The sequence below is a fragment of the Zalophus californianus genome, chromosome 1 (assembly GCF_009762305.2).
Source record: "Zalophus californianus isolate mZalCal1 chromosome 1, mZalCal1.pri.v2, whole genome shotgun sequence".
NCBI classification, from domain to species: Eukaryota; Metazoa; Chordata; class Mammalia; order Carnivora; family Otariidae; genus Zalophus; species Zalophus californianus.
The window spans coordinates 214,330,859-214,350,241 of NC_045595.1; the positions used below are offsets into that span (position 1 = coordinate 214,330,859).

General features: G+C 57.3%; 1 protein-coding gene across 1 annotated transcript; it reads right to left on the bottom strand.

The window, feature by feature from the left end:
- Window positions 1-391: 391 nt before the first annotated feature.
- LOC113917039 (PTTG1 interacting protein) lies at window positions 392-18,151 on the bottom strand. The gene is made up of 6 exons (XM_027584463.2): window positions 17,944-18,151; window positions 10,997-11,049; window positions 9,451-9,559; window positions 5,284-5,458; window positions 4,512-4,558; window positions 392-2,249 (listed from the first exon to the last, which is right to left on the bottom strand). Exons 1-6 carry the CDS (start codon window positions 18,056-18,058, stop codon window positions 2,203-2,205), a joined length of 546 nt encoding a protein of 181 aa, XP_027440264.1. The 5' UTR covers window positions 18,059-18,151; the 3' UTR covers window positions 392-2,202.
- Window positions 18,152-19,383: the final 1,232 nt, after the last annotated feature.

A 19,383-nucleotide genomic window follows, 5' to 3' on the forward strand; every position in this document is an offset into this window, starting at 1 on the left:
GTAACAGGCAACTGGAGGACGCGGCAGTCTCCCCCTTGGCCATGGTACTGCAGCTGGGATCGCTCACACATCTGGGACGGGTCAAAAGTCTCCATGTGGAAGGGCACCTGGGCGGCACAGTCGGTTCAGCGTCTGACTCTTGGTTTCAGCTCAGGTCATGATCTCAGGGGCATGGGACCGAGCCCCGCGTCAGGCTCTGTGAAGGGCTCCACATGAGGTGCGGTGTCTGGTTGGAACTCTCTCCCTCGGCGCCCACCCTGCCCGCCCACACTCTCGCTCGCTCTCTCTAGAATAAATAAAATCTTAAAAAGTCTCTACGTAGAAAGTCTACCCACCGCTCTCCAAGTAATCATGCTAACACCACAGAGAAATGAGACACAAGGACACAAAGTGTATTCAACGAAGTATGTATTAAACCACTTTTCGGAAACTGGTTAAAATTAAGGCACTCCGAGCTTCCTGGTTTCCTTGAGGTTACGTATATGTGGCTGCTCTTAGGACTATTTCAGAAAAAAGCGTAGGGCCTAAGACAGCCCTCCAGACGGCCTGGTGGAGGCTCAGGACCCCATGATGGGATTACATACACGGTATGGAAGAACGGGGAGCTCAGGTATGGAAGAACAGGGAGCTCAGGTATGGAAGAACGGGGAGCTCAGCGACCCAGAACCAAGACACGGCGCGAGCGAGCTTACAGAGTACTACTGCGCCAACACAAAGGTTGCTGAAGTCTGTTACAAAGTTTCTCTGCTGAATAAACAGTAAGACAAAAGGTGCAGGCTGCTATAAAATACTTAAGAATGTTTCATAGTACTTTAAACTGCTATCAAACGCCCAAGAAGTCAGAAAGACAGTAACGGAGTCCGGCGAGGTTGGTTTCCCAGCTGGTGGAAATTCCAGGACAGCACTGGCCGCCGCGGCGGGCACTGCACCGGCTGCCCGAGAGAGCGGGCTCTGTGCGGTCACAAGGGCAAAAGCCAAACATGTCATTTTCGTAGGTGCCTGTCGACCCACTTTCCCCAAGCTAAACGTCTTCCTAATCCGAAGCAGTGTGGCACCTGGGCCTATTTTCACACTGAAGGAAGGCTGTTCGCACAGTTACGTCACTGCCGCCGCCAGCGCTCGGTCCATTCACTGCAGTCCTAGATCTGGATCTGAAAGGGACGGAACGGCCGCAGAAGGCACGGCAGGGTGCGCCTGGAGGCCATGGGCAGCCTCCCGAGAAGCTGCCTCTGCAGGAGCTCGCACCACACGCCCCAAGGAGCGCGGTTCCAGGACGGGGCTCGTTGGACAAGCACGTGGAAATCCCTCCCGCCGACCTGGACACCCGCCTCCCCGGTGGGCAAAGAGCCCCGCGGGGGGGGGGGGGGGGCGCCACTGGTGCTCGGTCCCTCCCTCTTTGGGGACAACCCAGGTCCTCAGTGACCGCGGTGCAGCCAGCCTGACGGGCACGAGACGGGCGCCTCCCCACACAGGGCCCAACGGCTGCTGCCGACAGGAGGGAAGGCGAGAGCGGGGCGGCGGCGGCCTCCCCGGGCCCTGCGGCTCCGCGTCAGCGCTGTGGCGCCCCGGAGAGGCGGCTTTCAAGCTTCATTTGTTACTCAAGTTTTCACTGGGAAAAAACCGTGATGTTCTGGTAAAGATACCAATGAAAATTTAAAAACTGTCCAATAAGTGCTCTGAACTTTGACAGTCAAGTTTTTTGGTGAAATGTTTCAGGTGGAGGAAGGAAATCCAAGAATTATCTAAAATGAAATGAAACGCAACACAGACCCAAGGTGAGCAGGACCCCCTCCCTCGGTGCTGCTCCGCGCAGCTGGGGCGAGCGCGCGTCCCGAGTCAGCGCGCGGCACGGAGACGCCGCTGGGCTCGCGGGGCAATGGCCGGGTGACAGCCGCCCCTCCTGCCCCGCCGTGTGCAGCCCGCCGCCGGCACAGAAGGAGGGGTGGGCGGCTCCGCCTGCAGGTGGCTTACCGACTGATCGAGTGGCGCAATGTTTGTCTTTCCTCCTCAAAGTAACAACCAAACCAAAACCAACCCCCACCCCCCGAAGGGCTTAGTGTCTTGAGTCACTGAGTAGAGATACAGAGAAGGGGACAGAAGCTCGCAGGTGCAGGCGGCCACGCACTTGTGCTCTCGGCAGGCCCGCCTCGGCGGGGCAGGGGCTCCGCTGACCGGCGCCGCGTCCCGGGGCGGGGTGTGCTCTCAGTTGTTCTCAAACCTGGCATATGGGTTTTCTTCTTTAAACAAACCTGGAACAAAACAATCCCGGTTATAAATGCACTCACAGGATGGCAAACGAGATGCAAGACAGCAGGACAACTGAGCTCTACGCAAAGACCTACTGAGGCCTTAAGAGAAACGGGTGTCTGAGCAGGTTCGAGCACACTTCATCGTTTTGAATGTCAAACCACAGGTGACTTACAAAACCACTCTACTTTACATGTCCTTATCACGTTGACGGACTTAGAACGAGATGACCTTCAATCTCACCATCGAGCATCCTGATGTACGATGTACTTGGTCATAGATCTTTGGTGCTAAACACCCGAAGACGAGGAGCTCTCTTCGCAGTGCAGAAACCCACACGATCTCTGCCTCTCTCCAGAAACCTGTACCACAAACCAACACCTCCCCCCAGAGCCACTGCAACAACAGCTACTTGCTGCAGGAGATTTTGGGGGTGCGGGGCTGCTGGTCCTGAGGAGGACAGCGTGCCTCAAGCCACGGGAGGAAGCCCACGGTGGTTTTGGTAAAGGGCGTTCAGATGCCAAATGCCAAACACACCCAGTTGCGTTGGGAAAAGACAAAGCAAAACAGCTCCTAGCTCTATTTCTAGTTTAGAGCGGGAGAAACTGTTTTGTGATCAGGAAATCAAACACCTTCTAAAACCACAAGAAGGGTTTCGTCTACGCGTGCATTGTGTGTTAACTGCAGCGTGTGCCTGTCCCCAGCCCCCTTGGGGACCCCTGGGGATTCTTCTACCAGCTGAGTCTTTCCAAAGTGCAGTCCACTCTATGGGCTTTGTGTAAACAGGCATGAGTTGGCTTTATCAGCGCAATTAAGGGCCACAGGAACCATCAAAATGATAGGAAGGAAGTGCCCCAGGGCACTGTTACGGAGACTGCCCCTGGGCCAGGGCCCTGCACACAACTGGACAAAGGGGAAGACCTGAAAGCTACTTGTGCTTGGCAGTAAAGGCACTTCAGTGTGAGTCTGTGTGACACGTCTCTTGCCTTGTATTTATATTGTTAATCAGATGCCAACAAGCTCCTTTCCGCACTTTTCAATGTCGTGGAAAACCAAGGGGACCCAGCTGAGGGCAGCAGATGCTCGGTGGGCACTGGGGAGAGAGGGCACCGCGCCAAGACTGCTGGATAGGGAATGTCACCCACACGGAGTCTATCACCACCTACGCGGGGAATGAGCACCGGACCCCAGGGCGAGTGCCACAGGCAGCAAGGGGGACAGCCAGGCTGGCCAGGAGAGGAGCAGCACCAAGGGGAGGCTGAGGGGCGGGAGCCAACCAGAGAAGGCTCTCTCGGTGGCCGGACATCTCGCCTTAAACGGAGGAGACCCAGCAGCAGGAGGAGGGGCAGTTGGGGCAGCCTCGTGCCTTGGAATCAACACCTGGAGGCTGGCAGGGTCACCCCCAGCCTGAGGTGACCCAGCACAAGGGCGTGACAGTGAGAGGAGGCATGTATGGATGGGGGTGGGGGCATGCAGCCAGCGGCCCCCGCCAGAGGGAACTGAGCCTTGGGGACTCTCTGTTTTAGTGCTTGGGATCTTAAAATACCAGGAAAACAGTATCCTCTATAAAGAGAACTCCAAAATGCATACATTAGTTGGTAAAGATTTTGGAATTTTCCTGATCAGAGTTTGCCTTCAGCCCAGGTGCCTGGTCCACCTGACACAGAGCATGTGATCCTCGGGTCACGAGGTCAAAGGAAGCACTGTGGCCCAGGGCTGGAGGCCCCATGGTGGTCACTGGGGAGGCCCAGTTGAGTCCATGACTCCCAATCCCAACAGCCAACTCAACAGGGGAGCAGAGTTAATGCTCTCACACAGTAAAAATGAGTCACCCCCACCCCACCCCCAGTCTCTCCAAACAAAAACCAAAACAAACCAGACAAAACGCCTGGGCAGCATGGACAGCTGAGCCCGCAGAAGTCAGGTGTGAGAGCGACGTGAACACGAGGGTGGCGAGGCAGGGGAGGCCCGCAGTCATCACACACACCCCACGTCACACAAACAGGGCGACAGGCTAGGAGCCACACGGAGCCCGGTCAAGTTCCACCCCCTCGGGAGTGAGCAGTCCTAGGAAGTTTGGCGAGAGAAAAATATGCCAAGGCTTCATCTTTTCAAGACATTCGTGGGTTAGTTCATTCCAGTCCGCACAGAGTAAACCCAGCTGCTCAATCCAGACAGGTGGACGAGGGAAGCAGTCACATCTCACAGTGTGGCATCAACTCCCAACCAAACAGAACGGACACGGACATCGCATCAACACTTACCGTACTTTTTTCTGATTTCATCATGTCTTGATTTCATCTCTGCTCTCCTAAAAAAGAAAAAAATCTCGTTTAGCATCAAAGTATTACATCACACTAAAAGATGTACCCTTCGCTTCCTTTGGCAGAGAGGCTGAGGACAGGCGCAGGTGGCCACCGGGCCAAGCAGGGTGACGACCAGCACCATCTTCTGAGGCCGCTCCAGTGCCCTGTCATTCGGTTCTTTGTTTCAGTAAAGGCAATTCAAATACTATGATTTCTTAAACTATTTTTCATGTAAAGAAAACACACTGAGGAGTGAAAATCTGACACTAGGTTCTGCAGAAGATTGGGAATGTACACGTGTTAGTTGCTACTTAGGAGCGATGACTCTACAGGGACAACGCCCACCCAACAGCGGCTGGCCTGACGCGGCAGCACGTCTCCGAGCCACGATCCCAGTCCCATCACGCAGGGCCTGGTGACCCGCCGCACCTGCCACCCAGGCTGGGCCCAAGCTCCCCAAAGTGCTCCGTGAGCAGGGGAGGACAGCGTCTCCACGCGCTAGCTGCAGCAGGCCCGCCCCAGGCGCAGGTAGGCAGGCGCCCCCAATGCCCAGCTCGCCCCAGCTGGGCCTCTGTCCTGCCCGTGGCAGCCCAGGAGGACAAGGACCCGCGCCGCGCCCACACCCTGTCCCACAACCCCGGCTCGCGACCCACGGTCCGTCCAAAGCCGGAGAGAACTCGGGGCCGCGGGCGGCACTTCCCCACGGCCCACCAGGGCCCCGGGGCCTCACCTCTCCTCCTGCCGGATCCTGCGCTCCTCGCGCTCCCGTGCCGCCTTCTCCTCGCTCTTATCCGGCTTCCGGCTCCTGTTCTTCCGGCAGCAGCAGCAGGTGCAGCACACGGCCACGGCCAGGAGGACGGCCCCCCCCACCACCGACAGCGTGATGATCAGCGCCTCGAAGTTCACTGCAAGGTCCGTCGGGAGTCAGGGAGTCAGGACCGGGCGCGGGGAGCCCAAAGCAGCGCCCCCCAGTTCTAGAGCTGCCTGCCCCCAGGTCTCCTCTCAGTGTGGGTGTGTGACTTGTGAGCAATTTCTCAATCAACCGCCACGGCCCAGGCCACACACGGGGCGGCGTTCCTCCCCACGGCAAGCCTGGGGCACGTGGACCGAGCAGACACAGGAAGGAGAGTGCCCGCTGGGCGCGCAGACTGTCCTGACACACGTTTAGACTCTGTGGAACTCTAGAAATGGAACTGAAGCCTGGGGCAGCTTATCCAATCCTTAAACCCAAGTCCACAGCACGACACCGTGGGCCCTCGAACACAGTCTGAACCGTCCAGGTCCACGAATCTGTGGGCGTGGTTTCCCCAAATCCAGGACGATACTGTACGTGCACTTTCTCTTCCTGATGACGTTCTCACTAATGTTTCCCTCTCTCTAGCCTACTTCCCTGTGAAAACACAGCACACGGTGCACATAACACACGCACACATGCGTGCACACACCTCGACTGCTCTGTTACCAGCAAGCCTTCCGTCCACGGCAGGCTGGCAGCTGTTCAGTTTCCAGGAAATCGGAAGTTACATGCAGATGCACCCCAATGTTCACAGCAGCAACGTCCGCTAAAAAATAGCCAAACTGTGGAAGGAGCCGAGATGCCCCTCAACAGACGAATGGATAAAGAAGATGTGGTCCATATATACAAGGGAAGATTACTCAGCCATCAGAAAGGATGAATACCCAACTTTTACACCCACATGGATGGGACTGGAGGAGATGATGCTAAGTGAAATAAGTCAAGCAGAGAAAGTCAGTTATCATATGGTTTCACTTATTTGTGGAACATAAGGAATAGAATGGAGGACATTGGGAGAAGGAAGGGAAAAATGGGGGGGGGGGGATTGGAGGGAGAGATGAACCATGAGAGACTATGGACTCTGAGAAACAAACAGGGTTCTAGAGGGGAGGCGGGAGGGGGGATGGGTTGGCCCGGTGACGGGTATTAAGGAGGGCACGTACTGCATGGAGCACTGGGTGTTATACGAAAACAATGGACCGTGGAACACCACATCAAAAACTAATGATGTATTGTATGGTGACTAACATAATAAAATAAAATTAAAAAAAAAAGAAGTCACATGCAGATTTTCAAGTGCCCGGGGCACCAGCACACCTAACCCCTACGCTGTTCGAGGTCACCTGCATTTACTTCCCCAGGACAACTTCTGACCCCAGCAGGCAGATGAGGGACCGTGGAGCCCTGGCACCACCCACGGGGCCTGAAGACGGCTGCCTCATCAGCTGCCAATGATTTTATGATTTCCCGTCAAGACCCAACTCCTGAGACAAGTAGTCAAAACAAGCTTTACAATTCTGACTTTTCCGAAGGATTTATAAAGCCAAACCCACCAATAGTTTTCTATTTAATTAGAACCAAAGCCAATCAAAGAGCTCTGATAGTGCTCTTGCAAACGTGTCCACTCGCCCCGTTCAGATGGCCACCGAGGCAGTTTCGAGAGCGAGCTCTGCCCAGGACGGCGGGTGGGCACAGGGAGGCCGCCACCGAGAGCCGGGCACTCCACACAGATTGGCCGCGAGCCCCACAGGCTGGCCTCCAGTTTGTGCACCTACGCTGACGATCAGAATCAGGGTCACATCTGATGAAACACCTTCCGAGCTACAGTCACGTGGTTTCTCCTCCTGCCACCTGTTCTGGAAGAACCGGCACACCAAGCAGTCATGACCGCAACAGTATCAGAAAAGACCTTCACAAGCGGACGGCAGTGGGTTTTGACGACAGCACTTGCAAACAATCCACTTTAAAAACCAATCAGATCAGCAAGACACCTGGCTTAGAAATGTCTGCCCCCCCCCCCAAAACAGCTTTTCTGACTAGCAGCTAAAACCAGTTATAAAATACAGAAATCCCATGGGGCGCCTGGGTGGCTCAGCTGGTTGAGCGTCTGCCTTCGGCTCAGGTCATGATCCCGGGGTCCTGGGATCGAGTCCCGCATCGGGCTCCCTCTCCCTCTGCCACTCCCCCTGCTTGTGCTCGCCCTCACCCTCTCTGTGTGTGTCTGTGTCAAACAAATAAAATCTTAAAAAAAAAACCCAAAAAACAGAAATCCCGATCACAACGGGGAAAAACACTGCAGGCCCTCATTCCCATGAGCCCTCCATGTAAAAGCTATGGAGCCTGAGGCCGTGAGGGTGACCTGAGTGCAGCAGGGACACCTACTTCTGCCAAAGGGGTAACATCCTAAAGACTTCATGTTTCTCCAAGCGAACATGTAATTACAGTTAAAACCCCAAAACAATTTTGCCCAGAGCTGGATAAGATGATTCTAAAGTTCTTTGTCAGAACAGAGAGCACCCATGGCGTGAGGTCTGGAATTACAGTTACGTGCTGCCCTGACATCGAGGGGCCTGGGGGCCCTCCAGGGCTCCCCAGATGGCACGAGCACAAGCCCCCTGCCCATTCTGTTCCCACAGAGAAGGCCAATACACCGTCAGCCCAGTGCGCCTTCCCAACCCTCCTTAGTGCACATGGGGACCTGGAGCATCCCCACCGATCCCTGAGTCCCAGGTGGCAGGCTTCAGTTCCACGTAGCCCCGGCATGAATGTCACCATGTGCACCTTCTCTTAGGAAGCAGGCCACCTGTCCTGAGTGCAGAGCCTACCTCCCACAGTCCCTGGCTTGTTCCCTGCCCCCCGTCCCCCACACTGTGGATCTCATCTGTCCCATGCCAGGCACTCAGCCAGCCCCACGGCCCCAAAGCAGGAACTTCATTGCACAGGAGAATTATCAAAAGTGATCCCACTTGAAAGGTGCTCAACATCATTAGTCATCAGAGAAACGCAAATTAAAACCACAATGAAATACCCCTTCACACCCACCGGATGGACTAAAATGAAGAAGACTGATTACCCCAAGTGTTGGCAGGGACGTGGGACAACGGGAAGGCCCGCACCACCTGGAGGAGCGTAAAGTGGCACAGCCACTCTGGGAAAACGTCTGCGGACCTACTATGCGCGGCGACCCCGTGATCGTGCTGCTCAGTACACGCCCATTGGAAGTGAGTGTGGGCAGCCGGCCCCACGAGCACGTTTACGGCAGCACTGGGGCGTCCGCGTGGACGCCTGCAGGGCACTGAGCAGCCGCCGGACAGATGGGCCGGGACACTGGAGTCTCAGACACACGACTGCACGGAAAGTCGGACAGACACACGTGATTTCCTTTACGGGAAGGGCAGTGTAGGCAGCACTCACCTGTGCTGATGGAAAGTCAGCCCAGGGGCTGACACGGGGTCCTGACATGGTCAGGCTGCGAGTGCTGAGCGGGGGTTACCTGTCTACGTGTGTCAAAACCTCACTCCACTCCCTGAACGGGTGTAGGTGTATGTACACGTGTGTGTCTGTTAGACACTAGAGTCTACGGGGACAGGGAAACAGCATGTGCACTTCATTAGAAGTCATGCCTCATCGTAAGAACACCTTAACAACTCAGGCTCAGAATGCCCCGGGCTCCCTGGTCCAGGACTGGTCTCTCTGGGGTCTCACAAGGGTTAACAGACCCACAGAGAGAGAGAGCGCCTGGAAAACCCACCGTCTCCAGACAGAAAGGGACAAGTCAGGAAAGAAGGGCCTGACCATGCTGAGCAGGACTCCCAGCACACAGATGCAGCCGAGACACCGTGTGCTGAGACAGTCCCCAAACACACCCTCTGCCCTCCGCCATCTCGGGATGCAGAGGGACCCAGTGCAGAGCCGAGGCTGATGGCCCTACAGCTGGGCCTCCAGACCCCAGGGACCGCCAGCAGCCCTCCCAGAAAGCACACTCACTGGCTTCCTGACTTCTTGCAGAGAGCACGCGTTCTGGCAGCTTACGTTCACTGAGCACAACCAGACTTTCCAAAATACAGACTTTGCGAGAACTCTATGAAAACGAAGACTCACCCCAGCAAACGCCCCAGCGTGCAGAGCTCAGCTTACAGAGGGAAGTGGGCGGCAGGATCCTGCTCACCGGGTAGTCCAAGCACGCCTTGTTGGTGTGGCACCAAAGACACTGAAAAAGATGAATGTTCGACAAACATCAGAAATGCAACATACACACCCAAGAATCAGACTGTCTGGGATTTGAGCCCCACGACACCTCCTGCTCGCCCTCAGGTGACAGACTGGAAGGCCTCAGCCCCCACCCCACCCCATCAGCTCCACCCCATCTGGCCCACCAGGGTTGAGGTTACTCAAACCCTCTCCCACCAGGCACCCTGCCCGGCCTCTTGGCCTCTGTGCACGTCCCGAAAGCTGCCAGGTGGCTCCCTGCCCAGAATCTTTGCACAGCCACTCCTTCTGCCCAGAACATTCTTCCCCAAGCATGTGTGCCCTCCCCTCCCCCACATGGCCTCCCCTGAGCAACCCACTCACCATCGCCCCGCCTCCCCATCACCTTCCCATCAGTAGCACCCAAGACACTCAGCAGGAGTACCTATCTCAGTTCATCTGCAGGAGGGCAGGCAGGACCCAGCGGGCCCACAGGAGGAGCTCAGTTAACTCCTTGTCAGTGGACTTAAGTGACCTTGGAAAACACTGTGACCTCTCCAACTGCATGGGGTGCCTGGCTGTCTTAAAGATAGTGCATCTGGGGGCGCCTAGGTCTGTGAAGCGTCTGCCTTCGGCTCAGGACATGATCTCAGGGTCCTGGGATCGAGCCCCGTGTTGTGGTCCCTGCTCAGCGGGGAGCCTGTTTCTCCCTCTCCCTCTGCCCCTCCCCTACTCACCCTCTCTCTGTCTCTCTCAAGTGAATAAATAAATTCTTAAAAAAAAAAAAAAATGCATTAAGGCTCAAAGGCACCGGCCCAGAACCTCAGGGCTGGAGGGCGCGTCACAGACACTCCTGTCCGAGTCCCTGAGAACATCAGGGGCGAGGCAGGTGCGAGGACGGCACCACACCCCGCCGACCACTCGATCGCTCCTGGCACCAGGCGCACGTGGGTGGCCCAGACGTGTGCTCGGGTAGCCCTCATGGGTCCTCAGGTCGGGGTTTTGCACTTGGTACTTTGAATCCTGAAGGTAACCATCTTACAGAGTCTTCTCTGAGTTCTTCAAAAGGACAGGAAATCAGGTATTTGTGTCCCAGGCCAGGGTGCAAGTCCATTACGAATGTGAGGAAGAAGCCTGGGCTCCCCCAGAGCTACACGGCGCATTTACCATGCTCACAGCATGCCCAGCGAACAGCGCTCAACCCTCTCTGTTCTGGCCGTCGGAGAACACCCTCCACGTCAGCGGCCTGGTCCCGGTGAACGGCTTTTGGTAAATCCTCCATTTTCACAGAATGCTAGTTTCCTATGTTTACAACCATGTCATAACCGTGTTACTGAAAGCCACGGGAGCTCGCTAGGAGGATGGTTCTCTTTTGTGGGGAGCACTTCAGGTGGCAGCAATAGGTCACCGTCACGCACATGAGAGCCCCCGGGGCCGAGGAGGTGGCCGTGCTACTTACGGAGACATTTTTCAGGCACTCCTCACAGGTTCTGTTAGTGTTCTGAGAGCAAGCTGTGGGGACGAACACACATCAGAGAGTCAGGCAAGGCCCACACGCGCTTAGGAGGGCTGGGGGGAAGGGGGCCAGGCTCCACTCCCAACCCCAGAGCCGCACATCCTCTCCCGGCAGCCAGCCTTCAGGGAGCACCCACTGGGCCCCGGGGAGGAGGCAGACACAGCACCAAGGCTCCTATATCTGCAAGGGGTCGAGCAGGAAACAGGTCTCGGCACACAAAGGCAGTGCCTCCAGGGAAGAGGGTACGAGCCCAGACGCGTCCCACAGACCCTAGCCAGCCCAGGCCCCCTGGCTCCTCAGCACACACTCTCTTTGGAACCAAAGGCCACAGCAATGCCAGGCCCACGAGACAAAAGCCAGGCATTGGCCCTGCCAGTCCCCCCCAGCCCTGCGGGAGAAGCCCCCCCGGAATCAGCAGATGCCAATCCTGCAGGGCACCCCGCAGCTCTGGCCACTCCTCACCCACCAAGGCGTCAAACCCCACACAGCTAACAGCTCTGGAGCTCAAGCTAATCAGAAGTAAAGAACTAGGGTATGAATAAAACATGCACATCCCCTGTCAGGCTGCGATTTACCACACCCCATGACTCAAAACACACACACATACTTTGGAAAAGAGCTGTGTGGGCAACCTCATTAGTCACCAGGAATTTCAACTTAAAGTCATAGCCAGATACCACTTCACATCCACCAGATGACTAACATTAAAAAGACTGGCAACACTAGGTGTTGGCGCAGACAGAGAGCAATCGGGAAGTCTCACACACTGTGGACGGGAGAGCAAAAGGGTTCCACCTACGTCTCCCCTAGGACTCAGCAACCCTACTCAAGTATTTCACTCAAGAAAATCAGAACAGAAGTCCCCAGGAAGACTTGTACAGAAATGTTCATGGCAACATTTTTTTTTTGAAAGATTTATTTATTTGAGAGAGAGAGCTCGAGTGAGCACACGTAGGGGGAGTAGAGGGGGAGGGAAGAAGCAGACTTCCCGTGGAGCACGGAGCCCTGGGATCAGGAGCTGAGCCACAGGCAGATGCTTAACCAACTGACCACCCTAGCACCTTTATGATAACAGCAAAAAGCTTCAAACAGCCCAGATGCCCAAGCACAGAAGGATGGGCTAACCGGTGCGGTCGTACAACAGAACAGTATTTAGCCACGAGAGGAAGTGCACCGTATGCAGAAGACACGGACGAGTCTTAGAAACATTATGGGGGCTCATGGAAACCTGACACAAAGACCATCCTGCTGGATTCCCTGGACGCGCAGCTCTGGATCGACTCCTCTACACTGGGAAAGGGGCAGTGGTGGCCTGAACCTTCGGGAGAGATGGGCATGTTCCAGCAGCTTGACAGGGGCCAGGGTGACACAGGTCTCACTCACCCCATGGCACACTTAAGACCCTGCATTTCATTGGACATAAAATTCATCTTGAAAGAGAAAGGAAGACACACGTTTACCTCTAGTTCGTGACATGCGCAGTGAGGGCCTCACAAAGCTTAAGCGGAGGGTACGGGACGCCCCGCGGACGGAGGAGACCCAGCAGAACGTGAGTGGGGAAAATCCCGAGGGGTGGGCGTGCCCGCGGAGCAGGACGTGCACGGAGGGGCCTGGCGCCGTGAAGTGGCCGGGGTGCCGGTGGGTCTGGCGCTCCTCCATTCCGCCGAGTACAGCCCCGCTTTATTTCCACCCCAGCGACAGCCCGGTCAGCACATGTTGCCCCGCGGCAGCCACCGCTGGACAGCGCCCCCCCCAGCGCCCCGGCCAAGCACTGCTCTCACAAGGCACCTGACTTAGCTCCGCGAAGGGAAGGAAAACGGACAAGCCGGGAAGCACCTCGATTTCTGCAAGCGCCGCAGGGTCGCGGTGGCTGACGACAGCAACCGGGCACAGGCGCCTGGCGGCGGGGCCAGCTGTGCCCAAAGAGGGGCTCCGTCCCACTCTGTCCACTGAGGGGCCCGGAGGACAACACTGGGCCGCACGGGGACCTTAGTTTCTAGACACTGTTCCCCTACCAAACGGAGCCAGGACTCCTGGGAGAAACAGCTGATCCCGGCACACTGGGACAGAGACAGGACGAGACGGGCCTCGAGCAGACGACTGCGTCAGTGGTACCAGCTTAGGGGTGAATGACAAAAGGACCAGATGCCCACGTGAAGGGGGCGGGGTCCTCCTTGCGAAATGGGGACAATGACAAACCAAAGTGACTGACAGTAATGGACTCTAGCCTCTTGAATGGTCCAGGACTTCACCTGGACATGGAACAGAGGGAAGGTCAAGCAGCCAAGGAGAAGCAATGGGTGAAGACCCGCCATTCTGCGCTCACCTTGGTAAATCTGGACGCTGAGACCACTGTGCCCGTCTGTGAGGTGACAGGACACCTGGGGTCTCAAAGCTCCCCCCCCCCCCCAGTTTAATCACTTAGGAAGAAGTGATCAAAGTATCACCATAAGGACAGGACAATGGGACAAAATGCCGGCAGGTGCCCCAGGGGGAGCAGGGGGAAGGACGCAGCCACGTGTGGTTGAATCCTGTCCAAAGGCACCGGAATCCAAGTTAGACGACACCAGACAAGACCAACCGAAGGGCCTTCTACAAACTCGTTTTCTGACAGCGCAGGGAGGGGGTGTTCCAGATGAATGGAGCTGGACGTTACTGGGATGACTGGTGAAGAGAGTACACCCTACGCTACATCGTGGCATTCGAGGAGCGCACCCACGCTAACCGTCCAGACTTCGCTCGGTACAGCTCCACTGTGTAGAAGAAGGCCCTCATCCTCGGGAGGCCTACCCTGAGGCATTTTGGGGCGCAGGGCCACAGACAACCAACTCTCAGACGGTTTGGTTAAAACAGTTAACAAGCAGCCATGGGGAGGGAGGGGCAAAGCAAACAGGAAGTGCTGGAGAACAGAGAGGCATCTGCAAGTTCACTGTGCTATTTATTCCTTCCACTTTTTGCAGCTTTGACATTTTTCTAAACAAAGAGGTAGGCAGGGAGCCACTGAAAATCTGGACAGTTGCTGACACACCCACTCTCAAGTCCTTCTTGAAAAATTCTACAAGAAAAGACGTACTTCTCATCAATCTTAACTGAGTGGCCACAGGGAGGAGAGCGGACAGGAACCTTTTCATGGGGATTTTTTTTTTTTCCTTTTTAAAGTCTTTTTGATAGCTGGACTCGTGTGAACTAAGCTCCAAGATACATGCCGTTCAAGCTCGTCCACCCCAGGGCCTCTGGACTAGAGAGCAAGAGTCCGTGGAGACCGGCCCCCCTCCGTCCCCCTCCGCCGCCGCGACCCGGCAGCTGTCAGCGCAGGCGGAAACCTCGGTTAGACAGCACTCCTGAAAACGGGGCAGCGCTGGGGCAAGGTCGCTCCATCCTCTCCCTCCAGAAACAGCTTATCATCTGACCAACATACATTACCTCCTTCCTCCTGCTTCAAAGACCAGGGCACAGAAAACCACGCGCTGATCGCCAGAGAGAAATAAAAACTGCCCTCGTATTGGCCCAGTCTAACACTAAGTGCCCATATCCTGACTCTGGAAGTCCGAGGACTGGAAATCTCTGAGAGTCCATTTACCAATGATTAGAAAACCTGACGTATCGTTCCCTTTGAAAATTAAAAGAAAAGACCAAAAGAAGATCATCCTTGTGTTCGGACATGCCAGCCCGTGGCCCCTGGTCACACTGTGTACGCGAGATGCGGGGGTGCCCACTCAGGACAGAGGACACTAGCGCGTGTAAAGGGATCTGTTTTGAAAAGTAAAGGAACGAGTAAGCACTACACACTCACTGTGCATGTGCCACACCACAGGCCAGAGGGCGGCGCCGGCCCCTCCCGGACACTGTGCCCACTCTGCTTGGCGACAGAGCACCTACTTCACTAGCTTGACGCGAGAAACAAGGGTGCAAAGTGCATCAGACAAAGAGTCCGCTCATCTTCCTATCTCAGTAGAAACAAAAGAGCGATGAGTGTTGTACAGCTCTTCCTTGATTTAGGAAGAAACCCACTGTAAGTGGAAAACAGCCTATCAAAAATCCAGTTAGTACACCTGGCCAATCTTAAACGTTCTGAGCACACTTGCGTTGGCCGACAGCTGGGCAGAACCACTCGCACACGGCCTGTCTCACAAGACAGTGTTGAATAGCTCCTGTAACTGACCGAATACCGTACCCAAAGTGACCAGCGGAACGGCTGTGCGACCGCGGGCCTGCGCAGCCCCAGGACAGGGCCGCACACCGCTAGCCTGGGCAGAGACCCACACCCCGCACTCCAAGCACTGGTTCTCCTGACTGCATGTCCCTTTCACACCACCACGAAGTCAAAGTATCTGATGTCGAACCCGTGTAAGTCGGGAACTGTCTATGTATACGAGTAACAGGCACCATCTGTATACACGATGTAACGCTCTTACGGCAGGAGGTGGCGGGACAGGGCCAGCAAGCCCCCTCCAAATCCAGTGCCCTTTGTAGGGAGCAGTCGGGGTGGGACCTGCACAGGCCACAACAGAGCTCTTCTGCATCCTTCAGGCAGCTGGTTCTCAGGGTCATCGCCCCCCCCCCCCCCCAGCGATGTACAGATGAGACTCTGGGACGGAGTCTTACCCCACACACAGGGTGGACTCCATGGCCTGTGGAGGCCGCTGTGAGTCCCAGAGCCTCCCTCGACAGATCTTCAGTGTGCCCTGGGTCCCTCGTGTCTCCATGCCACCAAACAGATAGTAAGACATCAGAAACTGTTGGCCTGGGATTGCTGTGACGGTTAACTTATGTGTCAACCTGACTGGGCGACAGCGCAGGTAGCCGGTAAAATATTTCCAGGTGTTTCAGGGGATCGGCGTTCAAACTGGTAGACCGAATAAAGAATACTGCCCTCACCAATGCAAGGGCATCACCCAATCCATAGAGGGGCACCAACGAACAAAAAAGGCAGAGGAATGGGGAATTTACTCTTTCTGCTGAAGCTGGGACACCTATTTTCTCCTACCCTCAGACACTGGGTCCCGGGTGCTTCCAACATGGACTGAATTCCAGCAGCTTTCCTGGGACTCCAACCTGCAAACCGCAGGTCATGGGACTTCCCAGCCTCCACAATCACGTGAGCCAGTCCTTCATAATACGTCTCTTTCTCCACACCTATAGATACCCTACGGGTCTGTTTCTCTGAAGAACCCTAGTACCCTTGCAAGGAAGGCCAACATCATCAACAGTGTAGTCACATTCCTACAGTATGACAAGCAGCAAAAATCCCACACTGAGCACATACTCTGTGGATGGGGAGCCCTCACTGCTCCCACAGTGCCCCCCTGCGAAGAAAGGCAAACGCAGACCCCCAGGATACCTGGGGGTTAAGCACCCCTCACAGCACATCATTCCTCCCCTTTGAAGGTGTTGCTGAGGAAAGAGACAAGAGTCCACTACCACCCACCAAGGAACTGGGTTGATTCCACCAGAAGAGAGGTAATTACTATGAGCCAAAGCAAAGGACAGGCAGCTTCCCATTGAATTAGTGAGTGGAATGCCGTGTGGCCAAAGAAGCTGCTTTTCAGCTGAAATACTACAGCAACAGCTCTGGTCTAATTCCCCAATGAGGAAACAAATTAACGTCACCAAAGGACAGCCCACTCACCGCAGGAAGGCCCCTGCATACCTCTCCGAACTCCAGGGCACTATGAGTAACAGAGTGGTCAAACAATCAGGCCCACTGCTGACACGCCCGCTGCAATTATGCACACATCCGCCAGCCATTGAGAGAGACAGAATTTTGGCATATTATCCATCTATTATGGTAAAAAGTCCCCATTCCACACTTGTGCTTAGAACTCCATCTAGACCAAACTGTTCCCTACACAGTGCAGATAGCTGCCTCGGAAACGTCACACACACACACACACTGGAAGTAAGTTAGGAGAACAACAGTCATGCACTGAAATACACGTTCAGGAGGGTCACACAAGAAAGGTGCTTTGCTGGGCTAAACAGAACTCAACAAAGCCCGGGCTAACAGGAGTTGAGAAAAATGCTGGCCCCAAGGCAGTCCTACTGGTAAAGCCCTGGGACGGAGGTCATCAGGCCTGCCCGAGGCTCTACTGCTGATCACATGGGTACTCCACACAGGGCAGCCAGCAGGACAGTTCTCAAACAGGCCAAACCCTGACACTCCCAGCTTCCCTGGTTTTCCCCCAGGCCCAGAGGCTGAGTCTGAGGACCTCCCTGCCCCCTCCACTGCCCCACAGGAGGCCACTCTCCAGCAATACTGCATTTCTGGAACCTTCTGACACATGACTTTGGCCCTAGGTCATACACTTCCCTCTCAAGCTCTGTTCCTTGGTCAGTGGCCCCAGAACAGTCTGTTGATCACCATGGTCCCAGCCCCTGGCAGCACAGCCCACCCCAGGGCCGCTGAGCGCAGAAACAGAATCGGCTTCCTTTGAAGCCGCAGCTCCCGTGGCCCTGGGCTTTCCTGCCTCCACTGGGGCCTGCGGCGAGTGGAGTGGGGCCCCCTGTGCCACACCAGTGGCCACCCCCCCCCCCAATTCTCAAGGGGCCCGGACCTGGACATCGGCTACCGACCCGCTGTGGGGCTCCAGCAGCCTCGGAGCTCTACTTCCAGGCTCGGAATCGAAAACGGCGAGCTCCTCCAGAGAGAACGGCGGTGAGGCTGGGCCGAGTACTAAGCCAGGACAATCCCGCAGGCCCCGCCGACACCGCCGCGAGGCTGAACCAAGACAAAGGGCGGGCCCCTCCACCAGCCCGGGACCCCGCGCCCCCTCCACCCAGCCGCCGCGCCCGGGCCCCCGCGCCGCCCTCATCCCCCGCCCCGCCGAGGACCCCGCGGGCCCCCCACCGCCCGGGACCCCGCGCCCTCTCAACAGCCCCGGGCCCCTCACCCCCTCCGGACGGCTGCTGAGCCGCGGCCGCCGAAAGCAGCAGCAGGCACAGCGCGACGGCGCTGAGGAGCAGCTCCCAGCACTGCACCAGCCCGCGAGGGCCGCCGGACGCCATGGTGGCCGCGGCCCCTCTGCTCTGTGCGGCGGACGTCAGCAGAACTCGGACCACCTCCACCGCCGGGTAGACAGTCCCCCCCCCAACCCCGGAAGAGCCACAGCCGGAAGTGGGTGGGGTGCGCGGCACGGCCGAGTGCGCAGCCGCGGTCCCGGCTCGCCCCGCCCCCAACCGTCCGGCCCTCCTCCCGCGGGCTGTGTTCCCCCGCCCCGCGGTGCGGCGAGGGCGCGGCTCAGTGCGCATGCGCGGATGCAAGGCGGCGGGGGGCGGCGGGGGGCGGCGGGGGGCGGCGGGGGGCGGCGGGGGGCGGCGGGGGGCGGCGGGGGGCGGCGGGGGGCGGCGGGGGGCGGCCGCCGCTCGGTGCGCCTGCGGGGCTGCGCGGAGGCATCCCCTGGCGGCCGGGGGTCGGTGACCTGGGCCCTGAGGCCGTGAGGCGGTCCGGCAAGGTGGCCCCGGGACCTGATGGTGCCGCCGCCGACGCCACGCTGGTCCCCGCGCCCCGTGCGCACGGAGAAGATTTCGCAGTGCAGCGGTCACCTGAGTCAGAGAAGCCAGGGGGCTCGCCCCCTTTCCTCGCGGAGACGCACCTGGGCCCGCACCCCCGCCTCTCGCCTCCCCGCCGAGCTTGTTGGGAGGCTGCTGGAGAAATGCTGCGCACTGCCGGCGTCCCCTGGCTCTCCAGAATGTTGGCGTGACCACAGTGGGGTGGGACGTGGCAGTTGTCCGCGGAAGCGGGCCATGCACCTCCCGCAGCCCCGGGTCCGGGGGGAGTCCTCGGGGAGCGGGGCGGGCGGCTGGGGCGTGGGGGGAGCCCTCGGGGGGCGGCTGGGGCGCGGGGTCTCACGGGGGACTGCCCGCCAGCCTGGCGTTCCGGGGACCCCCATGCCATTCGCTGGCGTGTGGCACTGCTGTCCCTCACCTGCCTCAGCGGCGAGGGAAGCGGGATTGCGGTGGGCTCTGCAGTCTGACCTGGGGATCTAAAATCCGCCCCATTCGGCCTGCTGGGTTTCAGCGTCTGCCCTGTAAAACATCTGTGCCCTCCCCTCCTTGGGAGGGCCCCACAGCCCCTTGAATTTAGCTTGCCCTTAACCCCCAGGGCCAGTGTGCCAGGACTCTTGGTCATCGTGTATTTGTGCCTCCTTGTCTGTGCAGGCACTGAAGGCAGCGTGGCCTCATCTGTGCCCCGTCCTTCCGGTGTGGGAAACCACCCCAGGGATAGATAAGTGCTCTAGGTATCAGCGCCAGAAGAAGGGTGCCTCGGGGCTAGCATGGCGACCTGGCCAGTTCCTGCCAGGGTTTAGAAGTGTGGCCCCAGAAACCAACAG